The 12,667-nt window shown below is 39.0% G+C and overlaps 1 protein-coding gene across 2 annotated transcripts in view; it reads right to left on the bottom strand.

Moving 5' to 3' along the window:
* Positions 1–8,267, bottom strand: part of LOC308307903 (cyclic AMP receptor 4) — an 83,901-nt gene extending 75,634 nt beyond the window's left edge. Inside the window, exons 1-2 of one of the 2 annotated variants that reach the window (XM_080753233.1) lie at positions 8,159–8,267; positions 1,914–1,966 (exon numbers count right to left, since the gene is read on the bottom strand). In XM_080753233.1, coding sequence (XP_080609359.1) covers positions 1,914–1,966; positions 8,159–8,251 — 146 coding nt within the window. In that variant the 5' untranslated portion in view covers positions 8,252–8,267. The remainder of the gene's footprint in view (positions 1–1,913; positions 1,967–8,158) is intronic. The other variant, XM_080753234.1, reaches the window with a different exon arrangement.
* Positions 8,268–12,667: the final 4,400 nt, after the last annotated feature.

Raw genomic sequence — 12,667 nt, 5'->3', positions numbered from 1 at the left:
CAGCAGTACAAAATGTTTTTGTCTTTTCTACTTTTTTACTCCCGATTACTCCCCGATTACTCTCCTCAGGAAAGGACTCAGCCAGATGTGCCTCAGTGTGGCCGGTATAGAACTTTATTTTTGTCTTTTGTTTGTTTTTGAAATGTACCCCTATATACAAACTACAAAGAACTCTGATATTCTAGGAAATTGTATCTAATTCTATGAATGTGTATAATTAATTTTGAGCTATATGAGTCTGCATTTCGACTGCACTTGTGGTATAAGTTGGTCTGAAGTTAAGAACGCCCACACAGACATGGGAAGTTGTCTTTCCTGCGGACACTATAAAATGACACTTCCGGTGACTTCTGTATACAACGCTGATGAAGGCTTGACGCCGAAACGTTCGCTGATTGTTTGTTTGCTTTGTGGCGTGCCATGCCAACTGATACACTTTAATAAAAGTGCCCTAAATGACAATTCCGTGAGTGCTGGTATCCTCTTCTTCTACAGTGTACACATGCACAAACAAAGCGTAAGTGAATGGTGGCAGGCGTTGTGTTAAAGGGATATTGAACAGATTTTAATTTGATTGATTCAATATTTAGATATTTGATGTAAATGTTATCAGGCCCTCCTCCTGCAAGACGCCTCCCCATACACACCCATTGTAACTTCAAACTCCATTTAAACCATGATAAATTCATTAAAAACACCCTTTATTTTTTCTGGTGACTCATGCTAACCTCCTAATACGTGAGCAGGTTGTGTTTTTTCATTTATTTTTACTAATTTCTTATTGTATTATTTATTTATTTATTTTTATTTTCCCAAAGAATTATTAGAAATAAATGATGAAAGTTATCGAAAAAGCACAGCCTGCTCACGTATTAGGAGGGTATTAACTAGTTCACAGCCAAATCGCCTTCCATCGCCATTTTGAGGAGGGTGAGGCAGCCAGATCGCCAAACGTCGCCTTGGGGATCATTTTCTGATCATTTTGGTATTTTTTTGACATTTTTTGAGCTATAAATGACCTTTCTAGCTTAATTTTAGTCTAAAGTTACATATTCGAAGGAAGTGACATCATCGATGACGTAACCCGGAAGTCGTTCGGCCATAACATAGAATGGGCCTTTTTACAGCATTGAATGTTGACGTTTTTCTTATCAAACTTTACCATATCTAGACCGATTTTCATTCGGAAAAAAATGGCTGGACTGACAGATTGGTCACTCAAGAGCAAAAACGAGTGTAAATGGCGTGTGCACGACGTTCGGATCGTGTTTTATAGCTCCCGTTCGGCGGACCGGGAGACATAATGGCCGCCAATGGGCGCCGCCATTATGGGTCTACTGCTGTCCACTCGCTAGTCCAGACTCTAGGAGATTATCGTTGGGCACACTCTAGTGGATAGTACTAGTACTACATTTTACAACAATATGATCCCTGTTGGGTTAGATTAAAGCTAACTTGGAAATTAATAAAATTCCTGGCAGTATAGGCGCACAAGCCTATTGTAAATGGCTGGGAGAGATTTTATGAGTCACCAGAAATAATAATGGGTGTTTTTGATGAATTTATGATGGTTAAAATTGAGTTTGAAGTTACAATGGGTGTGTATGGGGAGGCGTCCTGGAGGAGGAGGGCCTGATAATATTTACATCAAATATCTACATAATGAATGCATTAAATTAAAATCTGTTCAGGATGTTCATAAAAGCCTGATTAAACAATAAAATGACCAAAAGTTTCTTTGAAAGTGAAATATCCCTTTAACCATCCTAGTAGTTGAATGGGCCTGAGCCTATTGTTTTGCTCCCCTAGTATGATGTAGGAGCAAAATGGTCACAGTGTGAATATGGACAATTGTAACTATGATTTGTGATGCAAAAGTCAAATGTGTACAGTATGCTGGAACAGATACTTACCATCCTACTAATGAGAAGGTTCCTGTAGCTCTCTTCACTGTCACAATCACATCCTATAAATCACAAACAACAGATGAATTTAGAACATAGGAAACAAAGCAACAGAATATACGCTTAAAACAACAACACATTACATCCTAAATCCTAGGCTTGTCAATTCCTGATTCTGGAACATAGCAGTGAATAATAATAATAATAATAACAATAATAATAATAATTTAGCCGATAGCCGATACTGATCATTTATTTCGTTTTTGGTCTTATTTCCCCTTTTGGACCAGGGAAAATAATTATTATTATATTATATTATATTATTAGGAAATAACTGTTCAGAATATACTCTCTCGGTAGGCTGCAAATAACGAACACACCAACATAGCCAGATCGGCTTATCAAAAACAGCTTAATTTGCCGATACCGATATTGACTGATAACGGCAAACATCAGCCGATATCGATGTGTGGCTGAAAGCGAAAAGAAGAGGAAGAGAAAAACAAGGAACAAGACACTGACGCTGAAGAGGGTGAGGAGGAAGAGGAAGAAGATGAGGAGCCTGCAGAAACTGGAGAAGAAGACAATGCTGTTAAACTGCATTGTGTTCTAGAGATGCTAAGTGTGGGGGGGGGGGGGGGGGGGGGGGGGGGAGTAGGGAGGTGACATGCAACAAATGGTTCGGCCAGCCAGAAATCAAATCAGAGACAACCATTAGAGCCCACACTCCTAGTAACCCAGATAGCAGGACTTATATTGTCAACAGCTACTTAAAGCTGTACTGTGGAAGCTGCTCAACTAGTGGTCAGTAGCGGTATTGCTTTTTTCGGCCGGAGTCGCCGCGGACCACCGGAACGGGGGTCCGCGGACCCCCGCGGCCGTCGCGAGCACCTCCGCCTCGCCGATACGATTCCGTAGAGCCGTGTCTCCCATCATTTTTAGACCAGGATTGAGGGAGTAGCAAGCAAGATTCCTTCACCAATGTAAACACAGTTGCTGAGGGAAGCTACTTCCTTTAGAGACAGCAAGACTCGCTGTGATTGGCCGGTGGTGTATGATCGGCGCTGTGATTGGCCGGTAGTGTATCATGTGGGAGATGACATCATTTTGCCGGGAAATTCTCCCCCCCTCACAACTCATAGAAAACATATAAAGAGAAGGCTTCAGAAGCTGAAAATAACAGAGTGGGGGTTCTAAAACTTTAGCGATTTAACAGTTAGGACAATTTTAAGATTTGTTTTATAAAAAAAGTTACATGGTATAACTTTAAGCACTGTCCACAAGTAGATACTTCGTGTACTGTATGATGTAAGACTCCACCCATGGCGTTGACCCATTTTAAAACGCAGGCGTGTAAATTGATGATGTCTGTCAAGGTTTAAATAAAGAGATAAAGCGTTAAGAAAATGTGTCGACAGAGGGGACACCTGTCATTATAGACACACAACAAGAGATAGATAGCTTTTAGGTACATTGTTTGGCTTACATCCAACCCGAAACTAAAGTGAGAGAGAGCGCCTTAGAGAATGGCAGAGAGAAAGAGAAAGAATGAGAGGAATGAGAGACATCTTGTAGAAGAACAAGTCTGGGGCAAACTGAGGGGTCTAGTGGGAACTTCTGGGAAGGAGCTGAGTTTTACATGCAGCGTCAGAAGAGCACAACAGAGACCTCTGTGACCTCCTGCACACCCTATTTCTCCGATAAAGGTCTACTTTGAAACTGATCAATGAGTTCTAACAATTTGCTTCCATGCAACGATTGCTGCCATGCCGATGACTCCTCAACCGTCATTTCAAGCTACATGGTCCTCACAACGAAAAAGCTTTGTCAAACAGGTTGATTGTAAAATGTATTCAAACGTCTTAAAGGCCCATACCAGGTGGTCGTTTGGCAGAAAAGAGCTAGGCTACAACTAACTATTACCGCATACTTGACATTGCTGCTAGCCATTTTCTCAAAGCATACCATTTCAGTACGGTATGAAAATCAACTTGCAGAAACTTGAAAGTAAAATGAAAGTAAATAAACATTATTGCTGTGTTTTAATGCAATTTAAACCACAGATTGATTTGAAAGGTCTAGCCAAAATAGTTCAAGGAGAAAAGATTGAATTACAAACAAATTTCAAATATCCATCTGATTAACCACTCAGTTTTATTACTCTAACTAACTTTAACTTGATTATTCTGGTAACAAATAACAAACGTATAACCTGTCCTGAACCACTTGAAATGAAGCAATAAATGGCAAAGGGGTCTATTTATGTATGATATATGACCTAAACTTTGAGTAGATAGATGATGATATGCGTTTAGCATGAATTAAAAAGAATACATTAAAATCAGCACTTAAAGGATGGGTAAATATATTTCTGTCATGTCTGAATTCAAACGTTCTAACAATCTATAAAGGTCTGAAATATATATGTACTACTACCAACAACAACACACTTTTAATAACAATAATTCTGATTTCTGAGAACAATTTTTTTTTCAACAAACAATTTCTGAAAATAGCCATTCGTTTGCAGGAAGTGAGGGCCAAATAGAAATCTAATGAGTTCACAATCAACCTTCGATAACTTGCCTAGAAAGCGGTTCAAACATTTTAACAAAATGTAGGGGGAAGCTTCATATTGACAAATACTGGAAGTGGTTGATGTTGTAGTTTATTTCCAGATAAAATGTGATACCTACCTACAGTAAGTGAAAATGTGCCTTTCTAGTAAATGTAGGCCTGTAATGGGAGCATCTGTATCTAGGTTAGTTGGTTAGCAGAGGAGAGTGAGATCGATTCCTTAGTTTCAATAAGTGATGTGAGCGATTGGAAATCTGTCAGAGTGGTTATGTGTGTGCGCTATTCAGAAACAGCAACACTTCAGCATTCTTCAGTTAAAAGTGAAAAAAAAAGCTGAATGCCCTCTGCATGCTATACTACACATAAGTAACATAATCTACATAGTTGGTTATGACTGAAACAACATAACAGCCTGCCATAGCTCAGTTTTTAGGCAATTACTTGAGCCACTGATCGCAATACTTTTTATGTTTTAAATAATCGGTAGAATGGTATCTGTATAAAAACAGCTGGATTAAATTGAATGAAATGTAATTTTTCATTTCTCACTATTTACACATTGTTGTCCTCTCTCTCTCTCTCTCTCTCTTTTAACTACTTTCAACCTGGTCTCTATTTGCTATTTGGGGAAAAATATATTTAGTTGAAATAAATGTTGGAAAACTTCTGACTGAAGATAAGTAATGCTTACAGCACTAAAAAGTATTCAATGAGATTCTATAGGCAGAGCAAAAGTACCAAAAAAAAAAAAAAAAAAATCAACATACAAAAAGACATGCCTTCTATAGGCTTCTGTTTTTATCCAGCAGAATCAAAATTCATGCAAAAATTATAAACAATGCCATAGATTTTAAACGGGGCAAACCAGGAGCCATTCCACTTGCAACGAATATGAATGATCTTTGTGGACAAAATAGCAGCCAGGATGTAGGGTGATTTCCATTTTCTAGAATTTCGGAAAATTCGGATTCATAGCCATCTGTTTGCAGGAGGTGAGGGCCAAATAGAAATCTAATGAGTTCACAATCAACCTTCGATAACTGGGGCAGCTTCATATTGACAAATACCTGAAGTGATTGAAGTTGACGTTAATTGCGACCGTCAGGTCGCAAGTTACTATGAAAATCCACCGGCTGTCCGTCAGTCGGTCACGTCACGTCACGTCACGTCACGTCACGTCACGTCACGTCACACTTTTGACCTACTCTTACTCTTTACTCTTACTCTTATCTCCAGCACCGTTGCCCCTATCCATGCCAAAACTTTGCACACACACTCCTTGGCTGGCAAACCACAACCTCCACCCCTCATTTCTCACATGCCCCTCTTCTAGCGCCACCATGAGGTTGCCGATCTGACAGACGATTATCTCCCGATTAGGGAGTCTTACTGGTTTCCACATAAAATGTGATTCCAACCTACAGTAAGTGAAAATGTGCCTTTCTAGAAAATGTAGGTAATGGGAGAATCTGTATCTAGGTTAGTTGGAGCAAGGAGCGTGTGATCGATTGCTTAGTTTCAATTAGTGATGTGAGCGATTGAAAGTCTGTCAGAGTGGTTATGTGTGGTATTCAGGACTGCAATACTGCAGCATTCTTCAGTTAAAAGTGACAGCTGAATGCCCTCTGCATGCTATAGGGTGTGCCAAATGTAGTTCTAAGAGCGGCCATTTCTTGGGTAAACACAGCCTTACACAGGTGTTCTGATTAGACTATAGCATTAGTTCTATGCAATCAAACAATTGAAACACCTGTGTTTTTACCCAAGAAATGGCCACTAAGGACTACAATGACGTAGGCGCTGGCACACACTATACAGCACATAAGTAACATAATCTACATAGTTGGTTATGACTGAAACAACAAAAAAGCCTGCCGTAACTCAGTTTTTAGGCAATTACTTGTCGAGCCATTAATCACAATATTTTTTATTTCTATTCATCTGTATAAAAACAGCTGGATTAAATTGTCATTTCTCACTATTTACACATCGTTGTCCACTCTCTCTCTCTCTTAACTCATTTAGTGCCACCCCTTTCACCACTAGAGGGCGCCCAGTGGCCAGAGAAAATCCCATAGAGATATGCTGGTATATGCAGAAGCCCTGCAGCCATGACTTGCCTGAACACTTTCCTTTGTGCATGACTGCATGTACAGGAAGAGGATGAAGTTAGCTTGAAGTTAGCTATTGGCTACCAAGCATTTTAGAAGCCTTATTTTCGTCAACTTAGCCATGATTAAACCTTGCACACCTCATGCATGGGAAAAAAACAGAGAAGAATGAGCTCTGAAAAATCCAATGCAATCCAGAGTGGATTTGTGCAGTTTGTTCACAGCTTTCAAACAAAAAAATCCGATTGGAAATCCGTTCAGGCATTCTTGAGATAATCGCCCTTATGTTTTACATGTAATGTAAACAAAAATGGCTGCCCTGTATGTTAGATGGGGTTGTATGGGGGTGGAACATGCAAAATCGCGATTGAAATCATGTTCACCAGATTTGATGGGGTCCAAAAAAAAAAAAAAAAAATTCAAAAAAATTTTTTTCAAAAAAAAAAAAAAAAAAATTTTTTTTTTTTTTTTTTTTTTTTTTATATCCCGAACTTGTTCGGGATAGGCACCCTGTGATACGATCATATATCCCGAACTAATTCGGGATAGGCACTCAATGAGTTAACTACTCTCAACCTGGTCTCAATTTGGGGCAAAACATATATTTTTTTTTTTTGTTATCAAATATTTTTATTTTCCATAATCAAAAGGGCAAAACATATTTTGTTGAAATAAATGTTGGAAAATGTTCATAACATTTATTTTTCTTCAAAAATAGCAGATCTAAAATCTCATAGGTCTACTGGATCTATGAGATCTACTATTCATAGTACATTTATTTTTTTGATTACTAGTATACCTGTCATAAGTGTCATTAACACTCATTTCTTTGTATACTTCAGTATAGTTTAGCTTACATTATCTGTCATATCTGCCCTGCGCAATTTCTATTTATAGCCTATGTTCAATGGCAAAAACAATCAAATCATGAATCGCAATTATTGTATGACAATTATTACTAATATTTGATGATGGTAACCTACAGCCCTAATGCAGGCAAACACTGACATTATGGCATGTCATTTGTAGGATTACTGTCAGAGGTGAGGTGAACGACCACATTGACACCTACATCCATGGTTGAAAGTTGAAACCCAGTGATGTTATCATAAAAATCACACACATCCTGCTTTACAGGTTCCACTATCAATTCTTATCATTTCACGACAAGGACCTCAGCTAATACAGCTTCATCTTTTGTCAGCCTAACACAACAAACTCAAGACTGACACGGTATTCGTGAGTGATACATAAAACTAGCTCACAGAAGTTGTACATTTAGTCATAGTTAAGAATGTATGGCAGTATGCCTGACAGCATTAATACTAACGTAATCATCGAAGAAAGACTAGTTCGACTAGTCTAGTCGCTGCATGCCACGTTAGATGACCTTACATAACTCTACATCAAGAACAAAAGCATCGATTGTAAGAATTGAACCACTCAATCCATCTCTGGATCCATAAATCAATCAAATTAAGCTGTTGCCGGGGACCCGACGGGTGTGCATAGCCGTTAGCTAAAAAGAGCTAACCTTGATAATGGAGCTGCTCTGACGTTACTTACACATCGATAGACGTCTGAACCTGTGTTAAAAGAACAGCATAGGCCTACGCAGCGTGAATCGTTATTCAATGATTTGGGAGTGATACTTTCCATTCCTTTTTTGCAGTAACTAATAAGACAACGCTTGGCAAGTTGGAAATGTTTATGTTTTGATGTACACTAAAGCTACTTCCTGTTCCTACTGTGCGCAACGAGGGACAAAAAATACGGTCCATCTCTACTGTTTTTCTCAGTGGCGTCAGTTCAGCAAAGACACCACACCAGTCATGTTGCCATACCTTAGCAACAGGCACAATGAAAAGTACATTTTATTATTAAGTGTGCCTGCCATGCAATGGCAAAACACTTATTGTAATCCGCCATACTTAAGTCAGTAAGTAAGTCATGTTCTTGCAAATTTCTGCTCGTAATAACTGCCGCACAATTTACGCCACCGCCGCAATATATACATCAAAACGTGCGGCTCGGCCGGGAATGGTGTGCTATTACTTTTCTAAGAGAAAAGTTGTATCGTTTAATTGATATTAATTTATTAGTGAATTAATTTTACCCATTGACTTATAATGGGAATCGCAAAAACTCACATTCAATATTTTTTTTCTCGCAAACCATAGGGGCTACAGTTTCAAAACTTGGAGAGGAGATTTATAATGATATCAAGGATTAAATAAAAAATAATTTCGTCAGTTGGCCTCATGGTGGCGCTATAACAGTCCACTTTACCTTTCGGCCTGTAACTCTTGAACCGTGGGTCGGAAAATTAAAATTCCTTTTTCCCTGGATTCCTTGGGTCATGATGCATCTCTTTATATAGGCCACGCCCATTTGCGTCAGGATAGATTTTCCGCCATTTTGAATTTTCTTCAAAACACACTTTTTGCTCCTTTTCCTACATATTTTCTCCAAATGTCACAAAAATCGATACACACAATCTATGGACTCATGCGATAAACATATTTAAACGATATTTTGATAGTCCATACCGTTCTTCCGTAACAGGGTTCCAAAGTTAGCGGGAGGAGCCCGTTTTGTAAGAAGTAGCCATAAATCACAAACGAAACATCCAGTCAACACCAAATTTTAACCACAAGTGGGGGGCGCTATACTGAACATATACCCAAAAGCATTTCCACTTCGACCCATAGGGGGCACCACAAACGCGCAAAACGTAACCGTTTCATGCCAAAACGTGTTTTTCAGGGGGAACGACCCTCTCAAAACGAAACACAAACGATCTCGGGAGCGACGGGACAACGTAATCGCCTTGCGGAACTTGTGGGAGGAGCCTATTTCTTAAAAACAAGAAACCATATTGCTAATGCTAACACATGCTAATGCTAACAAATGCTAATGCTAACAAAGATGCTAACGTTAACACATACAAGGTTGCACACACTTAGCGAGCTGCAGGCACACTTAAAATTTCTTCGAAATTTTCTTTTCTAGTTTCCCCCTAGTAGCCAAGGTATGGCAGCTGCCATTGCTTGCCATACCCAATAATTGACGCCTCTGGTTTTTCTCTTGCGAACGTTTGCTTCTTCGGACTGTCAGTCTGTCTACTACTGGTTCCCAAACAGTGGGTCAGGACCCATTTGTGGGTTACAGACACATTTTTATGGGTCCCAGATAGCACAGATAGACGCTATTGTAATTTTTTGGTTTCCTATTTGATTTTTAATTATTATTATTTCAAAACAAATAATAATAATGTAATAATAATAATAATACCATGATTTGTCAAAAGGTCCTGTAGGCATATTCAAACTTGTATTGAAAGATTGTATCATTATGCAGAATGTCCCATTTTATTATATTATTTCACAATAATATTATGGGATTGTAATTATAGTAGGCTAAATAATGTAGAAAACAGAGGGTAAGGAGTGCATCTGTTTGGCTGTAGAGTAAAAATCTCCCACACATTGATTGATTGATTGAAGAATTTATTAGAAGTTTGCAATAGAAAAAAGTACAGTTTCATGACAGTACAAATCACTGGTACAAGGTCAACTAAAAGGAGATCCTAGAAAGCCGAGGCTTATTTCCACAGGAACCACACTTTAAGTATCTCATATAACATTGAAAGACAGACGGATAGAACATAGTACTTTATCTAGGATAATATCAGTTTCAAAAGCATAACATCAAATACAAAAGGCAGAATACAAAGAAAAGGGGGGGGGGGGAGCATGGGGGCTTAGTCTATTTACAAGTCACGGGTAGCTGCTGTCTGAAGGTGACTTTTCATACCAATTTTGAAGGAGGCTAGGGATTTGCTCTCCTTTAGGGCTTGTGGAAGGGCGTTCCACATGTTGATGGTATAGCAGGAGAACGAGTTAGCGCCTTGTTTAGTGTTAAATCTACACAAGGTGCTCTTTGGTAGCCAGGTGACAAAGTTGATGCAAAAAAGTTAGACCAAGTCCCTCAAGAGTGCCTTGGTCTAACTTTTTTTTAATAGTAAATAATGCCTTAATGTTGCAGCTGGTGGGACTGATTGTATAGCCTATTTATGTGCTGCTGCTGCTGCTGCTGCTGCTGCTGCTGAGTATCCTATCTTAACCTATAGCTCAAATAATCAATTGTATTCATAATATGTTTTATATTACAGTAATAATCTAAATAAGCAGAGTAACTAACCAAAGCTCTCAAATATTGTAATGAGTAGAGTAGTAGGCCTAAGTAAGTAGCATGAATTAAAAGTAAAGTAAAAGTAGGCTTGTACTTTCAATACTTTCTAAACATTGTGGACCTATAACCACAGCCAAGCTCTTTAAAACAAAAGGACACTAGGACAGTCAAAATTATGATTGAGTTTACAACAGTAGCCTTCTATCCTCAAACTCTTGTCAAACTTTGAGCAATATAGGTCTATCTCCTCTGAGAGTTTATCAACGTGAATACAAAATTATGCAGGGGTTTTCAACAGGTGGCCCAGGACCCCTAGGGATCTACAGCTGAGAGGCGTTGTGTGCTTGTAGATCCACTATTTCCTGCAAAGAGGTTTGGTGGGGAAAAGAGTAGATCAAGTATAGAGCCAATACTAGTCAAGTTTACTAAGTATTGAGGCATTCAGTGGTTAAATGTCTGAAATAAACAAAAAACATTAATTCACACAACGCTGATATTCTATGAAGCTATATGAAAAGGTTTGATCTGCAACACAATTTTATACAATATGTAGTGGGGGTCCCTGCTTCATCTTTCTCGGGTCCTTTGCCTGAAACACGTTGAAGAACCCTGCAGAATGCTCTGAATTGCAATCAGCTGAAATCCAAACAAAGGGTGTGACTTAGATTTGAGCATGCACTTCTATAATACACACAAAAGGCAGTGCACACAAGAAGGCTAACTTTATGTATAGAAACATCTATTATTTTCAAACAATGTGATGGAAATTCATGCGCAGTCAGTCAGTTAGTCAGTCAGTCAGTAGCCTAGTTGACGCGTAAACATCCTTGAACATCATGATCATATCTTGTTAGGTGTTTTTTTAAAAGCTACAACAGTAGACCTATCTACAATCAAAGGCATCAAGGTATGTCACCTTTGTCCTAGCAAATGTCAACATAGTGAGCAGGCCAGAGGCCACAGCCTGCACTTATACACAAAGTGTGGAAGCAAATAAGTTATTAAGTTATTAGTGTTAACTAAACTACATATAAACTAGGTGTGTGTGTGTGTGTGTGTGTGTGTGTGTGTGTGTGTGTGTGTGTGTGTGTGTGTGTGTGTGTGTGTGTGTGTGTGTGAGAGAGAGACACCGACAGACAGACAGGGTGCACAAACAGCCTGTGGGTGTGCAACATATCCCATTGTGATTCTGTAACTCCAACTGCACCCATTGCTATGGGTGGCCTTTGAGGCAGTATCACAGTCCCCCACAACAATGAGTAACGAGGCAACTATATGTCATATCACTCTCACTTCCATGGAGAGGGACTCTACAAAGAAATACATATGTGCAGATACAGTAAACTAAATATTATGTAATGTCATGGAATGGCTAATGCTTGCAGAATAGTTCGCGGACTTTTTTCCAGAGCTACTTGTGCATGAATGAAAATCCAACACTAAATTGAGAGTTTGCCAAAGATTCTATTCTAAAACCAAACTGAATTAAAAAAAGAATGGCTTCGCTCTGACACAGACAAAATCAAATTTTAGTTAAGAAGACACTAAACAATGTTCAAGTGGTGCAACAACAAAGTCAAGGTGTTGTCAAAGTTGTAAAGCTACAGGCAGGGGTGTCGCACAAAATTCTGGGCCCTGGGTACAAGGATTCACTGTGTTATTTTGTGCCACGCTGCGAGCTTGTATTTCTGCTATTTTTCTAAAGTACAAAATAATGAAGGCCCTTCCACCTTGGGCCCTAGTAACTCATGCCCACGCCCACACACACCCCCTCCCTTGTGACACCCCAGACTACAGGCCTTCTGTATGCTGTCAAGTAGCATTCCACAGCCTTTCCTAGAAACCCAAAAAATGCTTTCAGAGTTGTTTCACAGAGAGTTG

This window comes from Nannobrachium achirus (assembly GCF_963921795.1).
Source record: "Nannobrachium achirus genome assembly, chromosome: 22".
Taxonomy (NCBI): domain Eukaryota; kingdom Metazoa; phylum Chordata; class Actinopteri; order Myctophiformes; family Myctophidae; genus Nannobrachium; species Nannobrachium achirus.
The sequence above is the reverse complement of the archived record's forward strand: the minus strand, read 5'-3'. Positions and strand labels throughout refer to the sequence as shown.